General features: G+C 30.3%; 1 protein-coding gene across 1 annotated transcript; it reads left to right on the top strand.

Moving 5' to 3' along the window:
• Nucleotides 1-4,790: 4,790 nt before the first annotated feature.
• Nucleotides 4,791-16,896, top strand: LOC106685928 (uncharacterized). Its single transcript, XM_014428939.2, has 3 exons — nt 4,791-4,894; nt 9,858-9,993; nt 13,436-16,896. The coding sequence occupies exons 1-3, from the start codon at nt 4,791-4,793 to the stop codon at nt 14,168-14,170; spliced, it is 975 nt and encodes a 324-aa protein (XP_014284425.1). The 3' UTR covers nt 14,171-16,896.
• The last annotated feature ends 263 nt before the right edge of the window (nt 16,897-17,159 follow it).

Here is a 17,159-nt window from a genome sequence, read left to right as displayed (position 1 = left end):
ACCAGATGAAGAAGACAGTAATGTTGCATGTTGGATTTTGCGTGATAGTTGATAATATAAGTACTATCAGTGGACTAACAGTCACGTTAACTGCCACGTTTAACTGTCATTTAGCATATGCCTTGACATTGAGCTGTCGGAACAGAAAACTTATCAAATGTTATGACAATAGGCGGGAAAACATTGTTCTTATATTGTATTTGCCTAAAAACATAAAATTGTATCTGACACCGGCTCCAAAAATAATCCACCCTAGACCCCTAAAACAAATTCGTCCAATACTCGAAAATCATGTTCATTACCGGCAAAAATAACTACCTCGGCGCTCTTCTATGTTCTAAAGTTCAAATGTATTAGCTACTAAGACTTACTTATGAGCTACTAAAGAGAAAAATTAAAAAAAAAAAAAAAAATTGAATAGGATAACAAATGAAATGTGGTAATTTCTAGAACTTTACTAATTTTATGAATCACTTGGTGTTTTCAAACTCGATTACGAATTATCAGCTGTCAGGTGCATAAAGAGTACAGGAACGGAAAACCATACCAAGCATGCGTGTGGCAGTTTGCCGATAGTTTTGAATTGCGTTGAAAAACAGCAAATATTATATAAGAACCTTAGTAGGAGAGGAATATCAGAGCCAGAAATTAAGTTTCAAGAGAACATTTATAAAAGTTAAACAGTAAAAATCGTAATGATTTTTCGTTTTTTTTTTTCATGTGGCTCAGGGAGTGGTGAACTCGTATTCCTCGCCTACTTAGATTGAAACATTTTTAGAATAACCTTACACTTTTTTTTATATTTGTTGATATAATACAATAAGAATTATTAATATGTTCAACTGTATAATATAAAAATACATCTCGTATATGTGATATTAGTGTTACAATGACATGATATACAGACAGAACTACCCATTGGTGGTACTCCAAACCATTGGTAGCACTTACCTCTATTTAAAAAACAAAACAAACGTACTCATACCCAAAGGTCCTTATATTTTTTCCAGAAAACTGTTTTTTGTTTTTGTCACTTATGTTTTTACTCAGTTATTAACTAATATTAGCAGAATTTTCGGTGATTGTCCAATTCACTCTATAAGAAACTAGTAATATCATATTAAACTGTTCTTACGTACCATTAATTATTTATGTTAGTGTTTGTGTTAGCTACCTTCCCTACTGCATTAGCCCTGGGGATTGGCATAACCCCATTCTTCTTCAAAGCAAAGGTGAAGCCTAAAAGGTCACGCCCACGGAGCTTAGGTTAATAGGAATATCTGCCATTTTAATCTAAACTGAACCCGGAGGCTGGAAGTGATTGGCTCGTACTCTTCCCCTTTCGCTTCTACCATGCCATTAGTCCATAGTATGGCTTTTTAACTTCACTTTTCCTGTCAGCTTACCCCTACCATTATACTCCTTCCTCCAAGCATTAACTTCAAATATTTGGTATTCAGTATTCCTGCGACGATCGCATTCTAGTTTGTTTGTGGATTATTTTAAAATAAAAATCATTCTTGAAATTTGAGTTTGAAACATATTGAGATTTAATTGTATGAAAATGCGTTCTGAATCAATTCAGCATACTACAGCAATACTTGAGAACATCTATGTGTTGTTGATTCGTCAAGTGTTAGAATCCTTGCTACAACTAACTATAACTTAATAACTAAATTTCAATTTATTTTATCTATTTGATAAAATCCCTTATGTTACTGGCCTATATTTCTATGAAATAAAATTCTATATTTTTTTCTCAAATTTTTCTTCATTTGGATGTCATGGAAAAATTCGGTAGGTTAAAAATGATTAACTTTATTGTGTTACTTTACTATCTTAGGGTTAGGATACCCTACTTTTCTTCAAAGGAAAAGTGAAGCCAAAAAAAGTGGGAAGTTGACCACACCCTCGACACTCCAGTTTATATTCAGGTAAACAGAAATGTCCACTGTTCTAACCAAACCTGAAGCAGAAGACAGCCGGTGATTGGTTCCTATTCCTCTGCCATACCCCCCGAGAACATGATAAGGCTTATCCATTTGGCTCCACATTTCCAGGGAGCTTAACCCCTCCATTATATTCCTTTCTCCAAGTTAATTACCCATTACGATCAATGGTGGAACTATGAATGGGCCTAACTGAGCGACCCCCGTAGCAGGTATTTTTTTTATTGCATGATAATTTTATTGAAAAACTAAGACGGATATTAAAATTGTGAGGGGAAAGGAGGATGGGAGGTTTCTGGTTCTGAATTCCTGAAGCTACGTTTAAAAATTACGCATATGTACGTACGTGTTTAAGATTGATTATTTTATTTTAAATCAATTTCATTTTCATCATCTCATTAATTTAAATATTTTTCTAGCATTTAATTTAGTTTTTTTATATATTTTTTTTTCATTATGTTCATCTATTTCATACATTTATATTAGAGTCAACTTTTATTTTTTTTAAATATGTTATTGATGGTTACGTATACCTCTAGTTCGATTGTCCTCAACCAGGGCTTGTTAAAATAATAATAATGCTTTCATTGTAATATATTATGCGATATACATCACTGTTTGCATTGATCAGTCTATAGAATTATTATTCTATGTAAAAGTTATTCATTTTATTTCAAAACATTAATATTTTCCTGTCGAGTGGGTGTTACAAATCAACATTTTCAAAAACAATTTGGCCTATCTACATCTTCCTAATTTTTTTTTAATAATAATTTTTCAAAAATGGGTATTGCTTTTTGATTGAAAACTCCTTAGAATACTTATGTGTCCGTCTTATGTGAATTTTGTACATTTTTACATATATATACCAATAAATTCACTAATTGCAATCTGTGTCAGGATGTATTACTAGAAAAAAAAACAGTTTCTCTCTAAAAAAATTATATTAGTCAATAAAGATTTTGGAGAAGTTATTTCCTCCATACTTCGTGAAAATGTCGCTTTTCCTAAAAATACGTCAACCACCTATTGTTAGCCTGTTGTTGATGGGCTAGTATAACATTTGTTTTAAAAAATTCACTACTGCCAATAACAGCTTTATAATACAGAAGCATTTTATTTATGAATTACGCCGAGGATTGTTAAGAAGCTCTTTCCTTCCGGTAGTCTTCAGGCTTGGACTTCTTGTAGTCTGGTAGTGGTATGGGTCCTTTCCTTGGTACAACGCTGTTCTCTTCCCTGAAGTTTGATATCGCCCTCGAGACCCCAATTCCTACTACAGCAGTTGTTGTGGCACTTATAAGACCCACCATCACCATGGGGAACCAATGGCGTCCCATCTAGCTGCCAACAAATTTTTATTTTCACTTATTACTTTTTTATTTATTATTTTGAAATATTTATGTATAATAATTATAAATAAAAATTATTCTGATATTTGTTTTAAATATTTTTTTTGCTTTGGTATAATGATTTCATATTAGTTGATAATTCCCCTGTATAATTAAATCATTAATTAATTCAATCAATGGTTATTTCTTTTTTTGTTAATTGCATTAAAACTCATGCACAAAGACGATACTTTTGGACGGAGATGATTTCATTCTTATTTTTTACTTAGAGTTATTTACGTACCGTTAAAGGGTATCAATGTATTTGATATATCTGAAATCACTTATTATCCCGAAACTATGATTTTGTTTTTTAAAATTTATTTATAGCTATTTACAACTGTACATTATAATATATTTTTATAATTTAAACTTCTTTAAATTAAATAGTATAAATTGGATACTTTACCCGAATATCCGAAATATCAGATATTACAATATCAAAGCTGGATTAAAGATAAGTATTTCGTTCTCAACCAGAAAAATTAAAAAATGTTTACTAAATTTTCCCTGACCAAGAAATTCAATTTCAACTTCCAAACCAAAAAAATATATTTTTTTTTAAATTGGAAGTTTTCTTTTTGAAGATAACAGGTGTTTTATCACTATTACACAAGCAGATTATGGCCTTGGATATCAGAGGAACTAACCTTCGCAGATAAAATAAATTTTGACAACTTATACAACTTTTTTCCCTACTGCTTCGTAGTCTGGAGTAAACATGGCTAGTTGATAGTGTCCTGAATAACTTTGAACTTATTTTACTGTATTTAAATCAAAACTAATCTTTTAAGGGTTGTTTATTTAGTTGTAACCAATCTATGAGGCGTTGAAAGCAAAAGTTGTGCTGGTCTTTCTGTTCTCATCATAACTAATTTTCTTTAAAAAAAAAAAGATTAATTAATTGCTGAATCGATTAATTTCAAATATTCTTTAAATTATTGATCATGGTTATAACCTTTTGACAGACCTTATTTTAATTATAACCTTTGAATTATAAAAATTTCTTCAGAATTTGTTGTAATTCAATCAACTAGAAAACTCCGGTTTTGACTTACACCACTTTTGCACTCAACGGCTTATATACATATACTAGGACGGAAATGATGGTCTATCCTGTAAGTTACCAACCTAGATAATTTCCTTCCGACTCAAGGGTGTTTGAGTAGTGCTCCAACACTCTCGGGCCACCTCGTCCCCAATGCAACTATATTTTTAAACAAAAATAGTAATGAAAGAATGTATTTTCTATTAAATTAATTATTAGTAATTTTTTCTTATCAAACGAGTTGTCTACCTACCTTATAAAGAATTCCAATCGTAAAAGTTTCTAGGATAAGCATTATATACCGCACACATCTAAAAATTTTACGATTCAATATATTTAACTAAGATAAAAAACAATACGCACTTCACATGGAAATAAGCTTTCTCTCTAATAGCCAATCATATGGTAATTCAACGCCATTTATTAATTGTGCTAATTTTCAGCGATTCATATAGAAATAAACTGAGGCTTAGAACAATACTCATTATCATTATCAGTTCGAACATGTGAGTTTGATTTAGATTTAAGCATTGGTTCAGTTTTCTGTTTGGTTTTGTTTTTGTCAATTTTTTCTTTTACCGAAATGTAACAGTAGGATTTATTATTAGATTGATCTAAAATTGTAACACATTTGTTATTGGTAAGTGGAATCAGTGAGGTTAGTATTTGATATTTAAAAAATTCACTGAGAAAAACATAGTTATTTAGAAAAATGAAAAAATGAAATTAGTTTTACTAATTGGAAGAAAGTACTTACATACCGTTATTGGTTGTAACATTCTTTGTTTAATTGTGTATATTATTTGTAAACTGCATTGTGTAAGTATTATTTTTTTCGCGAAAAAATTATTAAAAATTTAAAATTGATGGCAATGAAAGAATGTACCGCCAACCCGTCAACCCGATATTGTAGTAATTTTCAAGATTGTGGAAAGGATGTAAGAGGGTCGGTTATAAAGAAGTCTATTGTACCAATGGGCGGAAGTAAAGCCACGTCTATGGTAACATGGAGAGTAGAATGCCCGTTGGAGTAGGGAGATGAAAAAGACATGAAGGGGCCGGAACGAGTGATGATCTTGGAGGCCCAAGTCTTACAAATAGTACAAGAGCCGGGAAGAAAAAAGGTCAGTTATTTCACCCCATTTTTTTTATTAAATTAATGAAAACTATTTATAATTAATAGTCAAAACTGATAAGTCTGCCAAGTATAGGTAGGGGGAATAAAAATGGCAGCTGTTTCAGAACGTTAAAAAAATTTAATTTTTCATTCGGAACTCTATATCTTTAAAATTACCAACAACACCAAAAAACCGAAGAGAATATTATTTAAAGTAGAGTAAATTTTCTTAAATATTTACTAATGAGCTATTTACGTTCAATAGTTCTCGAGATATGTCTTTCTTTTTTTTTATTTTATTTATTTGAGTTTTTCAACCACTCGGGTCACTTACACTTGATTTACAAATTCGATTACAATTGGCATGTTCATACAGTTGAAATACAAATAAAGTTGAAATTACAAAATGAAAAATTTACAATCACAATTGCCATTACATATTAACAATTACAATTTACACTTCACAAATGTATTACTGTTGTGGAGTCTTCCCTGATCATTTCCTATACACATGAAGAGAATCGGTGTGACTCCAGATCAACCCAGTAAGAATGTGCCCAACAGGGAGATCGCTTCAGCAGCAGCGACACATCGGTGGATCATCTCCCTCCTTCATGAGATGACAGTGGGTGAGTCGAGTATGGCCTATCCGAAGACGGGTTAATACATCTCTGTAGCAGATTCATGTTTCCGGCCGGATGTTGCACCGTATGCTGGACCATTCCTAAATTGTTGTTTCGTGATGAACCATTCGTCCTGCCATCAATTTTCTTTGATTTTCATGTAGATGATGTTACGAGTTGGCCTGTATTTATAGCTAGTCCGCCTTTTCTTTCCCGGTGTCCCAGAATGATCTGGCAGCCATAAAAACAAGACCCTAATCGGTCATGGTAACACTATTAATCGGTGTGTTGGGAGGGAAAAAACAAAAAAAAAAACCTGTGGACCTGAGGTAAGATTTGATTAAATTTTATGGTAGAGCTTGGAATGATGTAGAAACTTAAAAAGTCTATCTATGGTATGTTTGTTATCCTGCAAGATGTAATGGAGATCATCACCTGATTTATAATATACCTATATTATATAAAGATTTGAGGGAGTTATAAGTTCGACATTCTGTCAGAATGTGTTTGACTATAAGTTCTGTTCCACAAGTTTGGCATAATGGTGGAGGATCGCGGGCCATAAGGTAACCGTGGGTCAGACGCGTGTGACATATTCGAAGGCGCGTCAAAATCACCTCCTCTTAGCGCACATCTCTAGTTGATGATATCCAAGGGGAGACGTCCCTTCTAATTTGTTATTGGAAACATTTTCCCACATTTGTCTCCATTTCAATTTAATCTTCTGTTTAATGAGAGCAATGAAATAATTTACAGGCATCACATTACAGCACGCAGATATGTAATTTCTTCAGCAATCGCCACTTTTGCTAGATATATCTTTAAAAAGCAACATTTCATAAAAATGTACTGAAAGATTAGTAGTTAGTGAATTTATTTTGAGAAATCTGTATCTGAGGAACTATGTGATCTATAGATGTCTATTAGCACTCAAATTAAAGCTAATTTAATGTACTTTAAAGTAATTTATGACCTTTATATTCATGAGAATAGTAGTTTTCATGACATTTCCTAAAATAAATTGATTTATAGCTATTCGAATAATAAATTTGATTTATGATAAAATATATCTCAGGAACCTTTCGACGTACAGATGTCTTCCAGCACTCACATTAAAGCTAGTTAAATTTTCTATAAAAAAGTTTGTAACGTTTATCTTTGTAGGAGTAGTAGTTTTTATGATATTTGACAAAATAAATTAACAAAATGTTAATATCTAGTTGTTTGGATAAAATGTTTGATTTTCAAAAAGATATTTCTCTAGAAACATAAGACGTACATGTGTCTGTTAGCACTCAAAATAAAGGAAATTTAACTTACTATAAAGCAGTTTATGACACCTATCTTTGTAGGGTTAGTAGCTTTTATGATATTCTCAGATGAATATAAATTTGCCACATGAAACTTTGTCCGAACAACTATAAATTTAGCGAATATTATGAAAACTACTACTCCAACGAAGATGCACTTCATAAACTACTTCATAGTCCATTAAACCAGCTTTAATTTCTGTGCTAATAGAAATCTGTATGTCACATAGTTCCTGAGATAGATGTTTAAAAATAAATTCACCAACTACTGATTTTTTCACTACATTCGGTACAACATTTTTATGAAATGTTTTTTAAAATTATATATCTCGAGAACAATTGAACGTAAATAGGGCTCATATTTTAGCAAATTTACTCTTTAAATTACATTACATTTAGGTTTTCTAGTGTTGTTGGTAGTTTTAAAGATATAGCTCCGAATGAAAAATTAATTTTTTTAAACTTTTTAAAACAGCCACAATTTTTTATTCCCCCTACCTATACTTGGCAGACTCATCAATTTTGACTTGTAATTATACATAATTTTCAATTATGTAATAAAAAATTGGTGTGAAATAACTGCCTTTTTTCCTCCTCTTGGACTCTTGTACTAAATGGTTGTAAAGCCATTTTTTACATATATTTACAACCGCAATGAAATTAATTTATAGTAACATTTAACTTAATTTTAATGGTGAAAGGAAAAATTGGAGCTAATATGCTTGAACAATTGAAAGTAAGTGTATATAGTATGCTAAGAAGAGAAAAGATTTGCGCATCACACACAATTTTGAGTTCAGTGAAATTAATCCTCGCTCTTTTGAAAGCTACACTTGTTATTACTAATTGTAAATTGAAATAACAAATTTATTTAAAAACAAATTTGATCCTTTTTTTCTCAACTTTATTCTTTTCAATACCTTCCAATGTTTCGACCCTCAGGTAATTTTCAAGGATACCTACAAAAAGTTTTTTTTTTTTTTTTTTTTATTATTTTCATAACAATTTTCATTATTTCCTTCACTTACATACTGATTTAATTGGCCCTACCTTAATTTTGTTGTTATTTTCTTTTTTAAAATTCTTAAAAATGACGGCTAATTGCCTTTGTCCCATCTCTAAATAAATTAATCATTAAAATAATATCATAATAACATTATAAAATATTTTGTTTTTTAAAAATAGATTCCTACTTACATAACTTCTTCTATATAATTCTTTCTTAAATTTAAAACTTTTACTAACCTAAAAATGGAATAAATATGCAATAATAAAAATGTGAATAGAGAAGTAAATATGTTAAAAAATAAAAAGGGGGGGTATATGTATATTTAAAAGAAATACACATAAAATAGGAATAAATTAATTATAGATTTTAAATGTAATAAAAAATGTTTGTGTTGTAAGCAGAATAATTAGTAATAAATGATAATTAAATTATATTGAAAATGTAAATTAATGTTTTAAGAAATTATTTTAATGATTAATTTATTTAGAGATGGGACAAAGGCAATTAGCCGGCATTTTTAAGAATTTTAAAAAAAGAAAATGACAAAAAAATAATGGTAGGGCCAAAGAAATCAGTATGTAAGTGAAGGAAATAATGAAATTGTTATAAAAATAATTTTAAAAAACAATAAAAAACTTTTTGTTAGTATTCTTGAAAATGACCTGAGGGTCGAAACGTTGGAAGGTTTTGAAAAGAATAAAGTTGAGAAAAAAGGATCAAATTTGTTTTTAAATAAACTAAACCACTCTCAAACAAGAATATATTAATAAAAATTACAAATTACAAATTTAATCAAAGTCTTTACTTCTTTCTATATATTTCATATAATGCTGTATTGCTTTAATAGTGGCACATCTGATAAAAAGGTTATTTTTATTGTCCTATCCAAGAGGAGAAGAGGGTAACTTTCTGACAAACCTACTAGCTCTGGTAAAGTCTGTAGAGGTACCAACGAGTATTTGAAGAAGCAGCTATTCAATTGGAAGAAACAAAAATATCTTAGAATAATGCCATGCCTCCAGTCGTATTAATAAGAAAGTGGTTCTGTATGGGGTGAGGTCATGGCGAACATGTTCGAAGGTAAATACGTAAGTTCCTAGAGAGTACTCTCATCATGTGCTTCACGTTTCGCGTCAATATGGGTTTGATATATTTTTTATTTCCTTGGATATATGTAAAGGGAGATTTTTTCTAAGAGGTTTTAAAAAGTTGATATACGTATTTAAATTGAAGTAGCAAAGATTTAAAGTATAGTATATTTTGTTACATGTCCAGTTTTCAACTATGTAGTATGTTTTGAAATTTCCATGGTTAATAATAGGCAAACATATAACATTTTAGGTACCTATGCAAACAAAAACATTGTTTCGATTTGCTGCCTTACTAATGTGCACTATCTTCATTCAACAGAAAGAGCGAGGAGGATGAGAGCGATGAAGGAGTCCACAGCTTGGAGGAAGCACGGCGGGTCATCAGGGACCTGAAGGAACGGCATAGGTTGCAGTCTTACCAACTACTGGCCTGGAGGAGAAGGTACAAAGCACAGGTAAACTATGAAGAATTTATAGTATTTTTCGTTTTACTTCCACCTGTTAAAATTTTAATCTTAATCATATTTTTAAAAAAAATATGATTAGTAACGGTATGTTATCTTCCCACCCACGCATCAATACTGTTAATGACCAATATTTGTAATTACCTTCTCCAATAAATATCCTAAAACTTAGAACTTGGTATTCTGGAAACTCAAAAAAGTGCTCTTTTTCTTTTTAAAAAAGAGGTATTCACTATATTGTCTCAAGGGACATGGTCGGAAATAACTAATGTGAAAGGGCAGGTATCGCTATATACTGTCTAAGTAAACTCTTCAAGTCCTAGTGTCACCCAGAGTCTCCCCTCTCCCATTATACTAATTTCAATTTAAAAAGTAAATTAAATTTGGAGTCTTTGGTGAACTTAGGTTATTACGGAGTTGATATGCATTTTGTAGGACCAAAACCTTGATTTGAAATTTCTATAAGCCACCAGCGGAAAGAAATCATTATTGGACCTAAGAGAAAAACAAGTATGGATAGGAGTGCGTTTCCTCGGCGCAGTTATTAAGGGGACGTTAAAATATAGTTATTCCACGTTAACTCAACACACGTAAACATTTTGAACATTAACACCTTAGATTTTCTTAAATTTTCGCGCAGATGATGTATAGGTACAGACATGAAAAAATGTGAAATTTTATTAATACATGTCTATTCGGTTTTTGAATTTTAGAGCTGTTAAGTCCTCATATATGGGCTGAAAACGACGAGTGTGAGGTGCTGAAGGTTTTCACGCCGTTTTTTCAGGCGCTTTTTTAACATTGCTCGATTTAACTATCCTAAAGTCTCTTCTTCCAGTTTTAAACAAATATTTCAAAAGTGATATAGGACCGTCGCTTCCTGGGTGTCTTGGTGGGGCGGGTCCGGTCGGTTAGGATTGCATTTTTTGTGTGTGTAACTGACTACGATTAGATGGAAAAGCTTCCCTGATTTAGCTATAGCTATGAGATAGGTGTCATTTTACAGTAAATTTTTTCAAAGCATGGCTTAAGTTTATTTTCGTGAAAAATATAATATTATTATTGCTATAATGATTAATAGAAATGGAGAGTTGAATTTATGATAGAGTAGCTTTAGTTTTTAATTGAAACCGTTTCTGTCCCATATTTATATTTTGCCCTGTGATTTAAATCATCACTTTAACTCAGCTATTTAAGGTATAAATTTAAAGATTTTCAAATATAAACTTCCAAAGAAAATTAAAATACAAATTTTAAATTAGGTTTCATTGGAGTTCTATCAGTGGGTAGATTCTCCACAGGTTTGTATCATGTCACTATGTCACCTACAGCAAATTTACTTGTTGTATGTATTTGTAGACAGTTGTAAATTACAATAAATAAATTATTTAAAAAAACAAATTAAATTAAGTTTCGAGAAATATTAACATATCTTAACCTGTACAGTGTTGCATATCATATTAAAGGGTGTGGAATTTACAGTTGAATGACACTCATCTGCTATGATAGCAGATGATGTATGTAAATTCTATGATAGCAGCACATGTATCTGCTAAATGAGATAAGCTTCGGCAAGAATTACAAAAATTTTCGTTTTCAGTTTTTTAGTTCGTTTATGATGACTGAACAGTTCTAAAATTCGAAAATGATTGGTCATATCTAAATAAAATTTCATATTTTTTTCAAATCTATTGCTATTCAACATCTGTGCAAAATATGAGATGATAAGGTCCAAAAGTCTTTTGAGTTGACCTGGAATGAACCTTTCAGCAGTTAGTAACTGAAATCTGTCAGAAATTGTTTAAAATTTGATGTGCTTTTATTTTTAATGAATAACCTATGAGAATCGACTATTCGGCCCTTATTAAAAAAACTTTTATTCTACTTGCGCAATTAGTTTTTACTTTTTTTACTTTTTTTTTATTTAAAGGCTACATTTTATCAAGGAAATTTTTAAGAAATTAATTAATTAGTTAGTCATTAGGTATTTTGTCTCAATATTTTTTAATTTATTATGATTGATTACGATGTATATTTTTTGCCGTAAGATTAAATGTACATTTATTTTAGTTACTATTTATGACCATATTTATTTTCTAATGCGAATGATCATTTCATGCCACCAAAGAGATTGTAAGTAATATAAATTATTTACAACTAATATAAGTAAATAGATTAGTACGGTCATGCCACCTTCTAACCGAGTTGTAATGTTCTTTCATATAGAATGACAATGTTTATCTGCTTGCGTAAAATTACGTTTATTCCTCGAACTGTCAATATGCCGACGGCTTATCAATATAATTTTATCATATGGTCAATTACTATTAATACAAGACGTATCTTGACATTCCTGTGCGTGTTTTTACGGTAAGTTAAAAATGTTATGTTCCTTGAATCAACGTATAAATCAATAAATTATAATTCGAAAATACACTAAACGCAATCAAAACTCTCTCAGTTCATTTTAGTTGCTCATGAAAATTAACTTGGAACCAGTATTATACAATTTTTTTTGTTTTGCTGGTGTTGCCTAGCTTTAAATTCAAAGGAAATCTGTATGTAAGTTGTTCAGGTTGTATAATACACACATAATATACAGATCACGAAATACCGACCTGTTTTCCCATCCATCATTTACTTGCTAATCAGTTATCACATTTTGCTCTCTTAGGTTGCTGAATATGGGTTTAGTCCATTAGAGTCCATAACATTTAATTATTTAGAGTGTATATAAATTTTTAATGTAAATAAACCAAGTCTTATTCTCTATACTCTTTTATTAAAATAAAAATTAAAAATTCTGCATTATGACTCATTACACAAATTTACAAACTTTAAAGTCTTTTAGAACGTATTAAAAAATAAAATAAAAAAGGAAATAATAATTCTTCTGGTATTATTAAACTGACATTTATTTATTTAATTAGATTATATTGTCATTTATTTTGAACATACTCTGAACATTGTTTTCATAACATGAAATCTAATTGGACAAAAAAAAAAATTTAAAACAGGAAAATTAAAATAGTAAAAAAAAATTCAATTGTAGATTTTTTTATTCCTTGAAAACAAGCATCTAAGCAGCTTTAGGACGGAATGGTCATTAACATTATTTTTCTACAAAGATACGAAACCATAACAATATTATTCATAAAGGCGATCCAATTTTGGGATGAAAACACTATCAATAGTAATACACTTTTGTAATATTAATTACCATAAAGCAGGTATAAGTAGAATTATATTTCAAATCTAATGAGCAACATATTTATGGACCATACACCAATACTTAAACCTAGATGATCAATTCAAATGCGTAAAGGGGCATTACTCCTTGCCAATATACTAGATCTTATAATTATTATAGTAAAACAATATCCTTCAATTTTTTTGATTCAGTTATTCTAATATTATTTGATGTTTTTTCCAGGAAGAAAATATCCTGCGTATTAATCATGAAAGGAGTGAGCAGCTAAGGAAGTTGTCGACACAGTTGCTACTGTTCGAGGCTCGCCTTTGTAGAAAACAACGCGATATCAGCCTGATGCTGACTCATAGAGAAGCTCTTATCGCCAAGCAGCAGAAGATCATCAAGCAGCTCCAGAACAGGCTTAGCGACGCCGGTATGGAAGTGGCGGAGGAGACCAACCTCGACTCTCTCAACGACAGCGATAGTGCAGTCATCCTGGAAGACGAGGACAGCATCCCGTGCCACAACGGAGTCACTGTCATCAGGAGCGTCTCAGATGCTCTGGAAGCCCCCAATAGCAACAAGTACTCTCTCTTACGGCGAAGCAACTGCTTACTGAGGAGACCGGAGATCTTGGAAACTGTATATAGCGTAGAGGAGGATGTGGACGGGCAAGACGGCGAGGCAGAACGTAACAATGCAACTGAAGAGAGCACACCCCGACAGAGGCCCAAGCTGAAGGACCTCAACGGCAGCTTCGAGAGGTTGGATGGTGACAAGGACCCTCCAAGCCAGGTCACAACCTACAACAGGGTCATGAGCAACCACCGGTCGGTAACCAAGCCCAAGGATGTGAAGTACAAGAGGATCAACAAGGCCAAATCTAAGTCTCTGGAAGAACTGAGGGGGCGGTTGAAAAATTGGGTCGAAAAAGGGAATAAGATTGCTGTTTCCTTAGACCAGACATTCGCTTAAATTTTTCATCAGGTGAGGATCCAATCAGTCTATGGGTTTGCACTATAGGGCATCAATTGTGTCTTTCGTATCTGCTGCATTTGATAAACACACATGAAAATATGAAGAATCTTTTATAACCTCCATGAGTTGCAAATACTTTTAAATGTTGAGAAGTGCTCTATGAATTTAAAAGATTTCCCCATGTGTTGAGTACTTACATGATTAAGTATTCATATATTGGGAATCATTGAAAATTTGATTCTTTTGCTCATCCAATTGGTTATGATTTCCAGATTGACAGCAGATGAGTAGTACTTTCTTCCTTATATTGGTCATTGATAATGATGGCTGCGCTTGATCATTTTTTTGAGTGTATTGAAGCTAGATTTTGAACTGGTTGCCAACTTCAGGATTTCAAGAATGAACTAAACGTTGCCATAATCGGTCATTCCTATAATCATAGAATTGTTTCAATTATAGGGCTGGAATATTGTAACAATCAACAGATTTGGCTCTAGTGATAAGTGGCCTAGATAACACTAGCTTTTCAATCTTGCCTTTCTGTCCTTTACACAGGTTAAGAAACTTTCCATTTGAGAATATTATGAGCAAATATATATATATATATATATATATATATATATATGTACTGCTAACAGCCTGATAATTTGAATAGTTTAAACTATTAGGAAGGATTGATTTACTGATGTATTACATATCTATTACATAAGTAAACAACTGATCAGCTATTTAATATTTTATAAATAAAGATAATGTGTTGTAGATTTAGTAATAAGTGTTTTTAGACTGTATATTGTACCATTAAATGTTAGAGTAAACAAATAATACATCATGTTGTATATCTCCCTATTAGTGTAATATTAGGATACTGTAACTACTTTACCAGTCCCCCCTAAAAGGAAGTCAAAGATTTCTAATTATTTTTGAATAGTTTTTTCTTATTATTTATTATATTAAAATTGTACGTGATGTAGGTACTTTAAAATGTAGAGGTCCTGTTGTTAATTAAAGATAGTAAAAGCATGAAATTTTTAGGCCTATGAGGACATTATACCATTGTTTGATATTTCAATGTTCTATATTTATTTGTTATTTTTTAATTATTTCAATATTTATTTTATTCAGTTTCATTTTCATAATTTTTTTTAACTCTTAAAATATTCTATGTTTTAAATATTGCCGAATGTCAGAAGAATTTACATATATTCATGAACCAACTGCTTAAAATATTTAGAATAATAATATTATTTTGGTAAAACATGAGAAAGTCTTTCTGGATTTTGATAGTTATAAAAATATATATTTTTTTTTTTCCTGAAGCTCAAAAGGTCTCCAGATTAATAAATTAAAGTTTTTGAAGTATAAAAATAAAAAAGAAAATAGCTTTTTGCAACTGACTGGTTAAAAGTGGAAATTGAAAATAAAACTTCACAGAATAAATAAATAGAGCCAAACTAAAAGAAATAAAAGAAACAAAGATTTGTTTATACTCCGGTTTCTTTTATGGATGTTTTTATTTCTATTCGTCTGTCATAACCAGACCGATGTATAATTTTGATTTATTTTATATTTCACCTACACTTCTAAATTTTCAAAAAATCTATATGCATCCATTTATATTCACCCATTTCATTTTCATATCTGTATTCTATCTTGTCCTGAAAGTCTACAGCATTAGTCTTTATCATCATTTATTAAAAAGCTTTATCATATTTTTTGTTGTTTTAATCCCCACTTTGACTATTTTCCCATAGATTATTTACTATTTATTGTCTACTATTCAATACAGCTTTTAAATATTCTTCTTTATTTTGATCTAATACTATTTTTATTTTTCAGAATATCTAAAAAAATATATATGATTAAACTCAAAATTGACCTTAATTTAGTTTAAAACTTCAATAAAATATTTTTTTTACAATTTTCATAATTTTTTATTTCATAAAAAGGGGACCTTTTAGACCTATAAAAGTATATATTTTTATTTTAGCTAAGCAATTTATTTATAACTCATGTTTTAACAATCAGAGTTCAAAATTAAATCAATTAAGTTAAAAACTATTGCAAGAAATCACAGTTTAAAAAAGTAATTACTTTAAGGGTTACTCTTGATAAATGTATTTAATAAATAAACTGTTGGGTTTATAGTATTAAAAAATGAACATTTGAAAATATCAGTTGTGTATTTAAAAAAATTAACCTCTGTTATTCCAACTAGCTCATTTCCAGTTTTGTCTTAGTTCATTTTTTATAATTCAATCCTTTGTTGTAACCATAAGTCAGTTTAATGTTATATTTTGTTGGATGTAGCTTTTTAAAATTTATGAGTAATCAAGATTTTTGTCTCAGTTTATAATATAAATTAGATTTAAAGCTTTTCTCTAACTTATATGAAATTAAATGTTTTATATTTACTAGAATTATATTATTAAATATGTCATCAATCTACTATAAGTCTGTGTATATTATTCTTAATACTTAATGTAAATAAAGCACCTCATAATATATTTGCCAGAATCAAATTACAAATTGTTGTATTGCTTATTTCCAAACCTCTTGTTCTGATCAATCATGCCTGTTCTTCAACAACCAAATTAAGAGAAAGCTTTCTGATCAATTAATAGTTTTCTTTACATCTTAGTTCATTTACTTATTTGAGATCTCTAAGAATATATATTTTTTTAAAGCTTTAGTATTTGGCTTCTTAGTATAACTGAACAAATTTTCTTGTAAGCCTAGCGCCATACAGAACTAATAAATTGGATAAAATTTGTATCACTTCATTCAAAAACTTTAGTTTTACACTATTTCATAAGAATAAAAATTAAATTTCATGATTGAGAAAATAAACATGATTTTCAAATAACCTTATATTTTAACGATTTTTTTTTTTAACAATTCAAAAACGAATAAAAACTCAATTTATTGTTTGTTAATAATTTGTTGTTATTTTAATAAAGGTTTTCGTACAATGATTTAGGCTACA

The sequence above is a fragment of the Halyomorpha halys genome, unplaced genomic scaffold, assembly GCF_000696795.3.
Source record: "Halyomorpha halys isolate HHAL.00 unplaced genomic scaffold, Hhal_1.1 Scaffold757.1, whole genome shotgun sequence".
Taxonomy (NCBI): Eukaryota; Metazoa; Arthropoda; class Insecta; order Hemiptera; family Pentatomidae; genus Halyomorpha; species Halyomorpha halys.
This window is presented reverse-complemented; position numbering and strand designations above follow the sequence as displayed.

Bases quoted from the DNA above. Each gene is read 5' to 3' on its own strand.
- LOC106685928 (XM_014428939.2), top strand. From the start codon at position 4,791: ATGGTAATTCAACGCCATTTATTAATTGTGCTAATTTTCAGCGATTCA. The intron at 4,895-9,857 runs GTGAGTTTGATT...TTCATTCAACAG, and splicing joins ATCATTATCAGTTCGAACAT to AAAGAGCGAGGAGGATGAGA. The intron at 9,994-13,435 runs GTAAACTATGAA...TGTTTTTTCCAG, and splicing joins GGAGAAGGTACAAAGCACAG to GAAGAAAATATCCTGCGTAT.